The 12,585-nt window shown below is 49.2% G+C and overlaps 1 protein-coding gene across 3 annotated transcripts in view; it reads right to left on the bottom strand.

Moving 5' to 3' along the window:
* Nucleotides 1-10,769, bottom strand: part of SH3RF3 (SH3 domain containing ring finger 3) — a 364,525-nt gene extending 353,756 nt beyond the window's left edge. For all 3 annotated transcript variants that reach the window (XM_027621787.2, XM_027621788.2, XM_027621789.2), the window contains exon 1: nucleotides 8,065-10,769. In XM_027621787.2, coding sequence (XP_027477588.1) covers nucleotides 8,065-8,640 — 576 coding nt within the window. In that variant the 5' untranslated portion in view covers nucleotides 8,641-10,769. The remainder of the gene's footprint in view (nucleotides 1-8,064) is intronic.
* Between the last annotated feature and the right edge of the window lie 1,816 nt (nucleotides 10,770-12,585).

Raw genomic sequence — 12,585 nt, 5'->3', positions numbered from 1 at the left:
TCTGGGGAAACTGCTATCACAGAGCATGTGACAAAGCTTAGTTTGTCAGATGGTGACTCCAGATAAATGTCCAAATCCTTAAGAACCATACAATCCGAATGCAGCCCTAGAAGGCACGAAAGCACAGCTACTCAGCCAAAAAAGAGCTGTCTTTTCTTTAGGGGCACTTACCTTTCCTTCTGCACATCTTTAGACCACGAACTGGGTCCAGACAATCATTGCTAATGCCACCATTAACCCACAGGCACCATGAAGCTGGAAGATAAAGGTGAGTCTCACAGGTTATCTGTTTTAAGGTGACGGACTTTCGCAAAGGCTGCGTGCCCGCACCATTCCTGATGCTCTGCACGCTTCATCTTGCACAGTCGCAGCTGGCTGTAATTACCTTTCGCCATGCTTGGGAAGGGGAAGTAGGTGCAATTTTTTAAGTTATGCAGAATTCAAAGTATGACTATAAAGAGTTAAGGAATCTAACAGTTTATCTATAAACAGTAAATACTTCTTAACACAGAGGGGCACCTGGGTGGCTCAGATGGTTAAGCGTCTGCCTTCGGCTCAGGTCATGATCCCAGGGTCCTGGGATCGAGCCCCACATCGGGCTCCTGGCTCAGCAAGGAGCCTGCTTCTCCCTCTCCCTCTGCCTTTCTCCCTGCTCATGCTTTCTCTTCTCTCTCTCTCTGTATCTCTGTGTCTCAAATGAATAAATAAAACCCTTAAAAAAATAAAAAAAAATACTTCTTAACACAGAAATTTCTAAACCATTCGGGATGAACAGGTGGCGGTGTTGCAATGTTGTGTGTAGAACAAATGAAGCCTTGGGAGTTTAACTGTCAAAGAAGGCATGGTAGTTTTTGTTGCCAGGACTCCAGCACTGTTTTGAACATGAGCTGGGGGTTCCATTTGCTGGCAAGGTGGCAAGCAAATTTTGTGCCACTTTCTAAAGACCAATATAATTTGTACCCCAAATGTTATTGTAGTGCCTGTACATAGTAGGTGCTCAAATAAGTGTTCAGGGAAGCAGAAGAGAATGCACACTATCCTATCTCTTAAACTACTGTGTGACAGCCTCGCTGTGAACCCCCAGTGCTCCCGGAAGCCTCCTTCTGTCTGAGCATTGTTGAGAACGTGCTCTGGGCTCTAGAACATTTATATCCACTCCTGGTGCCAGTGCGTTCTTCAGGTCTCTCACCACTTTTATTGACCTGAATTCCTGCAGCAAATCCTAATTCATTTAAACTCATATAAATTCACATGAGCATTATGCACACATTCCATTAAGCAGAAATGCAAATATCATAATATCTTCATGTTTGCAGATAACCATCATATCCATTAACAACGTAAACACGTGTGCCAGATGATAGAAACAACCCACCAAAGCAACTCCTCTCGGATGTTCTTTCAGGTCTCCCAAAGGACAACCACATCTCTAAATATCCATAAGCCATCAAAGGCCCAAAAAGGCAGCCATCTGTGAGTAGAATTCAAATGGTGCTACTACTTTATATGCTTTTTTATTTTAACCTCCACTCAGTGGGAAAAGGGAGCCCCACGGTATAGTGTGCTAGCACAATGTTTAAACCATTCACCGCTGCCAACACCTTCAGCTTGACACCTTATTCTTTTAAGGTTAATTAGAATTCCAATAGGATACCCATTGAGCATGCATTTCTAATTCATCAAACATGAAGATCTTCCAAGCAAGGCAAGTCTGATAAAAACTGACCTTGGCCTTTGCAAGTGGGGCTATAAAGAGCATTTCCCCCTAACTAAATCCTTGCTGATGTTTTATTTCAAACATGAGCCTCGAAAAAGAGCGTGTTAACTGGAAAAATAGAGATTAAATACAGATTGAACTGAAATACACACTTGAAACAACTGCATAATTGAGACCCGCTTTTGTCATGCTCCAGCAAGCAAACAGGCTCTCAAAAGCCGGAACGAAGGAACAATTGGATAGAATTCTGCTCAGCTCAACCTCACTGAGCAACCTAATTCCAGGCAGTGGTAGACCAGCTCTTGTGTCCTACAGATGAAGGAGGTGGGCTTCGTTTTCAGGAGAGCCTGCCAACCAGCTATACCCACAACTGGGTGGGGTTATTCTCCCCTCCTGCCTTTCTTAAAACAGATTATAACTTGGATTTTTTTTTTCACTTTAATGATGCTTGTAAGAATAGGGAACACTACCTGTGACAACAAAGATAAAACTCAGAAGCAATTTAAAAGGTGAAACAGACAGATTCAAGCACTTGACTTAGATATCCATCAGTGCTCAACAATCTAGTCATGGTGACACAGGCCAGCTTGGAATCTAAAGGCAAAGCATTGTATCACATGTGCTCACACACACACACTTAGGATACCATATAAATGAATCTACTAGCAGGAAGGTGGGCCCTGTGAAGTGTGCCATACTAGTGATACAAAATTTTGAGATTTTTGTATTAGTGATAGGCACTGAAATGACTGCCAGTTATGTGTGCTAGGCACTGCAGGTACATGGTCTCATTTATCTGATAAAGCAGATAGGCTCCCTCTCTCTAAGAAGAAGGCTCAGAAAAGCTAAACCTCTGCCCAGAGGCACATGGTGAGGAAGTAAGGAACTCAGGATAAATCCACCTGTGCTCTACCCGTGCCCTCCTTCTTCACAGGACTCCACGAAGCCCAGGGATCTGCCCTGTCTGCAGCCACATGCCCAGGGCAGGCAGTGGGCCTCAGTCCCCAGAGGGGCGGCTGATCCTGTGCGCCAAGTCCCTGGCTGAGCTGTGACTGGTCCAGGCACCAGCCTGGCATGCAATTCTGGCCCCTGAGGTGAGAAGAGAAGTGTGTGAGGGTGGTCTAGAGCAAACATAAGGGGAAGAAACCCTCCTTCTGTTATTAAGTCTTGTCACCACGATATGATGCCATCACCACCCACTCAGATTCCAGAAGTACCACTTGTGTCTTTTACGTAGAGCTACCTGTGACATGCCGCCGAAGCCACAACTGATATGATGTTCTTTCCTCAGGACCACACATCACTCTGCACAGTTGCTGCTAACTACCCATAAGGCTCACAGCCTGGGCTTACAAGATGGCAGCCTCAAACTGGAAGAGCATCTGCAGCCAGGGGGCAGATGGATCTAGCAAGTGAGTGCTACTTAAGTTCAGGACCTTGGTCTCTCACTAACTGGGTTTGTTATAGAGCGAGAGGCCTCCCCTAACCACGAAGCTGGTAGCCTCTCAGTCCAAAGTTCACCTTTCAAGAACACCCCTATTCCTTGTGTGTCTCTGAGCAAGGAAATCTTGGTGCCTCCACTGCCCCATCTCACCGAGCCATAGTAAGGAACAGGTGAGATGAATTTCCTTCAGCTGACTCAAGCCCTGGCACACATGGGCACTCAGTGAACACCTGGCCCACAGCGCTCTCAATGAATGGTAACTAGATTATTCACCAACGGGCCACAACCTGAAACACAACACTGCTGTAAGTCTCAGAGGTGCTGTTTCCACACCCAGGGGCCTTCTGAAAACAGACCCAAAAGGACTTCACTGTGACTCATCTGTCATGTCTTCAAAGGCTGGTGTCTGCCCTTGTCATCACGGAGACCACAAGTCAACCACTTGTCCGCTGTCCTTGTGAGCTGTCTGGCTTTTCTGTGAGGGCCTCCAGGCACTGGGCCATTTCCTCTGGAGTCCTTCTTACATCACAGACCAAACAACAACAAAACCCTAATGATATAGCCCAGCAGAACAGAATAGAAAGGGCAGGGGAACGGAGCCTAAAAACATATCCAGAACCCAACACTCCCTGGCTCTCTGACTTGATCATTTTGCCCATATATCAGTCCCTCTTGGTTAATTATGCCACCCACCCCACAGGATTATGGTGAGCTTTCTATAAGCAACATATGCCAAAGTGCCCAGCACATGATAGGTACTCAGTAATTGTTCACACAGAAAAATCTCAAACATAAGCTGCCCAACTTTTGACGACTAAAGAACACACACTGATTTGCATCCAGATACTGCAGACTCTCTCTGAACTGGCATCCCAAGAGGTGACCAGCTGGACTGGCCAACTCCCCATCTCCTCCATACGATGGCCTAAAGCACTCAACCCCTTGGAAGGCTCAGCCTGGCCCACTGCTGTCCAAGCCCTCACACCTGCCCAGGGACGCCTGTGCTTACTTGGAATTCACTGGCTTGATTCCCAACCATGTTTATGCAAATATACTGATAAATGGCAAACATAAACTTTAATGAAGTGTTATATAAACAAAAGACATTTAGTGCAAAAGAAGTCACTCCTTGGAAAAACACGGTGACCACTTAGGAAACACTCATCAAAGACAGACCTCTTTAAAATCATCTAACTGGGCAAAAACAAAACCGTACGACATTAAGTGGGGATTGTTTAAAATCTAGAAGGTGCTCCGTTCAAAATTCTTTGAAAGTCTCTTTGTTCTCCATTTGAAAGAAACAAATAGGAAATCATAAACTCTGGCTGTGGTTTAAGTCAACTTGGAACTCAAAGACAAGTCCTTAGCCCTGCATCCAAAACATGGTGAACACAAATATGTATGTGTTTATAAAATAAACCATTTAATAGATATCAGTTGTACGAGTCTCTAATTTATTTGACTTTTCCCATTATAGGGTCCCAGTCACACTGGCTGAGAGATACAGAAGAGATTTCCAGTTGAAACATACCCCAAGGACTTCAAGGTACATGACCCAGACAAAGCAGGCTCTGACGCCTACGTGTTATATCATCAACAGCATTACCCAAATTTTCTACAGTTCTTTAATCTGTAAAAATGCCTGTCCTCTTCACCTTCATAGAGTCATGGATGGACACCAATCCAGTGTCCTCAGGAATCTCCTGCGAGCAGCCTGGGTTCCAAGTCCACAGTAAATTCTGTGCATGCCCAAATAGAAGGCAAGAAATTTGCCCCCACCAAAAAAAAAAAAAAAAAATAGAATTGTTTTACATTAGGGTTCTCATGAAAGCATATTAAAAAGTACTCTTGAAATTACTCAATTTGGAACTACAAAACCCTTTTAAAAAAACATGCTGCCCCAAAATACCTCAACCAATGCTAGTTGGGGGAGTTATAGGGGTCACTTCACACAACTGTAAAAACAAAACAAAAACAAGTTAGGCTGAGAAACTTAGCACACATTTAGCAACTGCAATGGTTGGACACTTCTGTTAAAACAGGACTTTTTAAAAGATCACTTTCAGAAGCAACACAACACGCAAACAAAAAAAAACAACAGTCCTAACCTTAGGCAGTGGGTACCTGTAACTTGGTATAAAATTTCCAAGGGCAGCATAATTAACTGATTGAAAAAGTGCCTCATCTCAAATGGCTCAAGTGAAAGCAGAGCTGAGAGGTTCTGCTAACCAGGCTAGAGGATTCCAGATGGCTCTGCTGTGAACCAAAACCCTGACGAAAAAGATGCCAGTGAAGAGTGTGGAAAAATTATTTCATGAACTCCAAGTGAAACCAAAACAAGAATTAATCCATTTTATACATGATGCATTCCCCACATCTAACTGTAAGTAAATGCAAAATCTAAGAAGATATTTGTTTATCTACAAACCTACAACGTTTACATATCCCCATCGGTCCAAAAGAAGGTTTGAGGAGCATCTCACTAGGAAAATCGGAGACAGTCTTTCATTAACAGTAAACCTGCTACTAAGGCATATATGGTCTCTGTTGAATCATGAGTGCCCATCTATTAAACAACATACAGCAACATCCAGCATTCAGCCTTGCTATGAGGAGTCAAAGCAATTCCAATAGACAGTAAAGTACCAAAAGCCTATTTGCAAGTTAATTTTCAGCTGAAGCACTTGCCTGTCAAATTTTAGGTTTGCTTAAAGTGCAACATTCTATGCAGGACTTCTGGCTGCCCAAGAAGACTCCCACTGACTTACACATCAGTGAGTAAAAAGTTAGAAGATATTATGATCCCCACCTTCACTGATTTTGCCTTTTGGAAAATGATCAAATATTGATCAAAAATTGGATTTAATTCAGACTCTTCCTGGAACCCAAACTCAGTCCTAATGAGATGGGCCTGTGAAGAAAGGTGTGAGGGTCACCCTCAGTTAACACAACAAAAAGAAAGAAACTGTGTTCTAAAGTTTTCCTGAAGCTCAGACAGCTATAAACAGTCTGATGCTCCATATGCCTATAGAGAAAGTCCCCCAATAATCCCAAAACCAGCCAACAAAAAATTAACTCCCTGTTACTGTCATTGTAAAAAGTTATCAGTTCAACCTCTGACGATTTTTTTTACACCACAAATGCCACAGAGTTCTAGGAGCTGCCTCAGGCTATGGCCTTTCAAATTTCAGCGGTTACCTCCTAACCTCCGATCAAACACAATTCACATAAAATGCAGTGGGAGGTCATCTGTAAATACATGCTCATCAAAATGTCCTAGCGTTTAACTACAAACATCATTCCACAAACCATTCAGTTCTCTGAGCATGAGGAGGTAACCCGCTTATTCTGCAAATAAAGACCTTTAATTATAATACCTTAGATGAAAACAGCAAGGACAGGAAGGAAAAGTTCGAAAATTAGGAACAAGCACACTCATAACTGGATTTAATCACAATTAAAACCAAAGAAAAACTACCTAACTACCTGCCTTCCAGCAGTGATCCCAGGCATAAATATTCCTTGACTATTCTTGACTGCCCATTATTCCGTATTCATAGGAAACACCCAGTTTGGCAAAGTAGGGCATTTACCTCCAATGCTCAATACCCAAGGGCTTAAGTTCTTAACCTCAAAGATGTTGTAGTACTGAGTAATTCAGACGGTTAGAATTTTCCCAGCTTCTCTGTATTATACATATTGGAAGGATTATTTAAATGGTTTATGCACCACCAGCTTCTTAAACGGTCAAAAGAAGAGAAACAAGGTTGTGTTTTCTAAAATGAATGATAATTACAAAAGATCAATAATGTTTTTTTACCTTTAAATGCGATTTTCTACATTTAAAGAAAATATAAAACATGAGTACTTGCTTCTCACTTAACCCAGAATCCCGCAGGCTTTCCTCCCCCCTCCATAATAGTAAGAGGAGCAGAGGGTGTGAAAGGACACCCTATAAATAACTTCTGAAACCAAATCACTGAAACCCCAAGATAAAGCCTTTCACTAAAACAGAAACAGTGAAAGACCTGGTACAATGTAGTTGCACAAAAAAATTCAAATAATGTCCCACCTGGGAAAGCAACCCTGCCTGAGAGCCCACAAGAGGTCTAGGGCTTCCTGACCGACCAAGTCCAAGAAGGCTGGGCCAAATATTCCTTCCACCTCCAGGTGAACTTCTTCCCTCCTGTTACACGAGTTTGTAATTTATGTTCCTCCAACCCCCAGTCACACAATTCCCTCTGCCCAATCCTCTCTGGCTAGACACGCAGGCAGGAGGCCCAGAGTCCCCCTTCCCCCCTCCCCCGCGGCCAGAACCCAGGAAACACTAAGCACTAACTTCACCGAAGGCCGGCAGAGGGTGTGTGCAGGGTCAGTCCAGGGGTCCAGCAGAAGAAGACTGTTTCTGGGGAGATGGGAGGGCCCAGCAAAGTTAAAAAAAGGTGGAGAAACAGGCCCTGCCAGCAGAGGGACTGTACGGATGAGAGGTTAGCAGGGGACAGGAAAGCGCGTCCACCCTGGGGCAGGATGGGGTGTCACCACATATGAACAGGTGGCAAGGTTCCCTAGGACTGCATGCTGGCACACAGCAAGTGCAGGTGGCGCGAAAAGGGATTCCAGGGAGGATGGAGGGACGGCAGGTGCATTTCAGAGGGAAAGGGGACGGGACTGCGAGGAGGGGGTTGGGGGGACACGGCGTCCAAGAGTTGGCAAGTGGGACTTGAGGGGTTACACTCACGGAGTCCCTGGAGAAAAGCTAGTTGGAGAAAGAGCAAGGTGAAGGCCATTGGGGGGCCACCTCTGGTCTCCCCTGCCCTTCATCACTGCCTCCTACGCACACGCGCCCCCCTACCCGTACACACACACACACACTGTGGCGCCGCGCCGTGAAGCAGATACCCACCTTTGCCACGGGCGCACTCCTGCTGGTCGCCAGCTCGCGCAGGCTGGCGGTGGCGCTGCCGGCCGCCGCAGGGAGGAAGACTGGGGAGCCGGGGGCACTGCCCGCCGCGCTGCCCCCGCCACCCGCGAGCGCCGAAGCCGCCCCCGAGCCGGGGCCGGGGCGCGCGGGCGGGCTACCGCCGGGGCTGGCGCCAGCGCGGGGCCGCTGGCGGATGCCGTCCAGCAGGCGCACCAGCAGGATGTTGGCGGGCAGCTCGTCCACGCCGCAGCCCACCAGGATGCGGCACTCAGGGCAGCGCAGTTCGTGGCGCGAGCACACGATGCTCTCCAGACAGCGGCGGCAGAAAGTGTGCTGACACGGCAGCACCTTGGCCGTGGTGTCCAGGCGCTCCAGGCACACCGAGCACTCCAGCAGGTCCAGCAGCGACGACTCGTCCATGTCCTCGCCCGCCGCCGCCGCCGCCGTGGCCGCCGCCCGCCGCCGCCGCCGCTCACCCGGCCTGTCGTCGTCGCCCTCGCTCTGCGCAGCAGCGGCGGCCGCCTTGGACGCGCACAGCCAGGACGCTCCGAGCAGCATGGGGGAGGCGCCGGCGGCGGCCGCGCGCAGCTGCCTACGTCCCGGGGCCGGAGCGGGACCCGCCGCGGGCAGCGGGCATCAGGATCGCGGGCTCCGCCAGCACTTCCTTCACCCGGACTGGCGGCCCGAGGCTCCGGCCGCGGCAGTGCTAAGTGCTGCGCTGACTGGCCTGCGTGGTGAGCACTGGAGTTCCGCGCCCCGCGAGCCAACTCCCGGCCAGCCGAGCCCACACAGTCCTTCGGGGTGCGGCGTCCGCGTCTGCGGGCTACACCTGTCCTGCCGCCTGTTCGCCCTACGCCGCGCGGGGGCCCAGGGGCACCGCCGGGCACGACACTCAGCGGGCGCTGCGCTCGCAGTGGCCACCCGCGGCCCCGAGCCCCGCGGCAGGAAGTGCGGGGAGCTGCCGGTCGGGTCCCCAGGGAGACCGGGGCTCAACGTGCGCGCTCCCCCCGCGCCGCTGGTGAGCCGCACCGCCTCCGCGGCGCCTCCATGCGCCCTGGGCCTGTCCACGAGTCCCTGCCCCCCACTCCCCAGCGGGTTCAGCGGGACCTTCCTCTTACTCGGCCGCGAGCACGTGCGCGGGGAGCGCGCAGAGGTCACGGTCAGTGAGGAGCGCAGGAAAGGAGACGCTGCGCCCACTGGACCTCCCTACGCCTGGGCGCACACAGGCGACTAGTACTGTCCCTTAGGGCACCTCTAGGGCTCCCGGGAACTCCGAGCGCGCCCTTCGGCGCAGGCTCGGCCCTGTCCCCTCCGGGCGCCCGGAGTCTTAGCTCCAGCTCTCGGCGAACCTCAGAGAGGGATGCTTCCTCCCGACGCTGCTGCGAAGGAAAGTTTGGGCGGTGTTATCCCGACTGCCTTTCTCGCCAGCGCCGGCAAGCAGCTTGGGAACAGGGCCAACACCCGGGCATCCTCCTCGACGACTCCCCGCAGCGCTCCCGGTCGGGTCCCCCTTACAGGCGGTACGCAGAAGTGACAAGCCTGGAGCTGCGGATATGGGTGCGGGGACGCCCCGCGAAGCAGAAGGGAAAGGCGCTCGGGTTGGCTGAAGCGCCCCCGGGGCGCCTCGGACTCCTCCCGGCGGCAGCCCGCCCTACCCGGAGTCGCTAGTCCGAGGCCGGCGCCGCTGCCCGCTGGACCCGCACCCTTGCACAGGGCACCCGGCTCCGCGCCGCGCCCACTGCGGCGCAGTCTCGTGAACCCCGCTCCAGTTTCTCCTCGGGAGGCGCAGGAAGGGGAATTCGCGCTCTCCTTCCCGACGCCCCGGCTTCTGGGAGCGTCAGAGCAACGGAAGTACGTACGGAGGACCGGGAGCAGCAGGGAAGTTTGGCAGTGGGCTGGGGTAGATCGCGAGGATTCCCTGCAGTGCGCTGCCCCCTCGTGGCCGCTTCGGGTTCCCAGCGCGCCCTGTTCCCATCCTGGTCCGACCCCGCACAAACCATGGGCCAAGGGCTAGATGCTACAAAGCCGGATAGTTTTGGGGTATTTTGGGTATTTTTTTAAAAGATTTTATTTATTTATTTATTTGAGAGAGAACGAGCGAGCAAGAGAGCACAAGCAGGGGGAGAGGCAGAGGGAGAAGAGAAGAAGGCTCCCCCTGAGCAGGGAGCCTGGTGCGGGGCTGGATACCAGCACCCCGAGATCATGACCTGAGCCAAACCGACTGACCCACCCAGGCACCCCAAAGCCAGATAGTTCTTGCCAGGGCTAATAGCAGAAGAGGTGTTGAGGGCCCGCCTACCAGCCAAGCTAACCTGTGGTTCGTGAAATTAAGAGTACCTTTTTCGACTTTTCAGGGAGACAGTAATATTTGTTGTGGCTTAAATGCCAAGAACGTGCCTATGCATTATTTCCTTTTAATCCTCTAAACAGCCCTGTGAGATAATTATTTTTACCTCATTTTACATGTGAGGGAGATAAGGTTTATAGTTATGAAATCATTGAGGCTGAATTTCGTTAATTTTTGTGTCTCCAGAAAACATACTAAGATCACATTCCATTGGATTATGGAATATGGAGCTTCCCTATAGGCTACATATTTTTACTCTGTAAGATCCCCAGTGCAAGGGCAGTTCTTGGCACATAGTATGTGCTCAATGAAGATTTGTGGAAATAATGAAATAAAGGTCTCAGAATCATCACCTAATGGTGTTTTGAACATGCATCTTAACATCTCAGTTCCAGGTATCCTGAGCTCATACCAGGTTGCCAGTTCCTAGAAACCTGGCAAGCTGCTTTGTGGACGTCTTGATGGTGAGGATTTCAGTATGTATTATTCACATGAGCACTGGCTACCCTGTGAGATGGATGGCATCCCTGAGCTGCCTGGCTGACTGGAACCTGGGAGAAGACTTCCCAGCAGGGCCAGAGGCCATGTCACAGTGCCCAGAAGCACCTTCACGTTTTCCTCCTTTTACTCTTTGACTCTCCCTCAGGAACAACAAAGGGGAATTCTTAAGAGGACCCACAGAATGCTTGATCCAAAAGCAGGTGGCATGCCAGAAACCAAGCCAGGTTTAAAATGAGGAGAATAGACTGAGAATCAGGAACACCTCACAGGACCCCAGGTTAAGAGCTGGGCCAGCTTATTGCAGAGGGACCACAGAGTGTCTTGCTCTCCATTCTTCTTTCTATGATGTTATGCTCTTTCTGTCTCTTGCACCTGCTGGCTCTACTTTCCCAACCCACATGATAGGAAACACTGTCAAAGCTCCAAAAGCTTTTCATCTGATGGCTTCAGCCACTGACAAAAGATTCTCATCTGATGCTGTCATGGGCTGGAAGTTTTAAAACCCTATCATCTAGCTTGGCCCAGATGGTCACTCTCTGAACCACAATGTGCTGGCCACAGGAGCAGGATCATCTAAAACCTGGCAGCACACTCAGGCATCACACAGGAGGAGAGGTGAGAATTTCTAGGATAAGGGGCATGCCACACAGACAGGAAAATAGACGCACATGCCAGGGACCCAGAGTCACCCTTCTGTGCTCAGCTTCCCTCTCTATGGAGGCCAGGCAAAAGCAAGCACAGGGCCACTGAGCCCCACCTTTCTCAGACCTCCTCTGCTTCTACTCTACCCCTTTATAGCTCTTGCCTTAACCAACTCCCACAGCAGACAGGTTGCAATCCCAAATGTACCCAGAGGCAACACAAGGCATGGAAATTCATGAAGCAGTGCAAAGTGGATGAAGCAATAGAGCATAGAGCATGGCAGGGCCTGCACCTTGCAAAGGGGGTAGTGTTACTCAGCTCCAGCCAATCACAAGTGGCCTAGAGAAAAGGAGGGCTTGGTATTGCCAGATCTTCCTACTTTTCAAGAGAAGCTGGAAGGCCTGCTTTTTTATGTGAGATCTCCTGATGTTCAATAGTTGGTAACCGATTCAGTTCTCAAAAAAAACACCATATTAGCCAAACAAAATGAATGCATGGCCAAATTGGCCCACAGGCCACCAGCTTGCAGTCTGAGATTGAAGTAGCCAAGTAAAATGTACTACAGTGTAAAAAAACTTAAGGGTGTGAACTAAATAGTTGAAGTATTACAAATACAGTGTTATATTACTTAGTTAAATGTGCACATGTTCAATAAGGCAACTATATAAGTCAATGATTGAGAAGACCTGGCTTAACAGCCACTCATAGGAAAAGATCTTGGGAATTGAATCGACCACAAGCATAATGTGAGCCAACATGAGTCATCAATGTAGTATGACTGCCTAGAAAAGTAATGAAATCTTATGATGCATTAATGGAAGTTAAGGGACTGAATATGGAAAGAAATAATCTCATCATACCTTGGGCTTGTCAGACCCCATTTGCAGGATTACTGTCAATTCTGGATACCGAATATTAATGACAGGTGGTAATTGGATCTAGAAGCCTCACCCATGAGTTTAGGATGAAGGAAGAGAAGGTGTCTGTCCAAAGAAGAGAAAGCTCGGAGGAAA

This window comes from Zalophus californianus, chromosome 8 (genome assembly GCF_009762305.2).
Source record: "Zalophus californianus isolate mZalCal1 chromosome 8, mZalCal1.pri.v2, whole genome shotgun sequence".
NCBI lineage: Eukaryota > Metazoa > Chordata > Mammalia > Carnivora > Otariidae > Zalophus > Zalophus californianus.
Note: the sequence above shows the minus strand (reverse complement) of the source record. Positions and strands in the feature narration are given on the sequence as shown.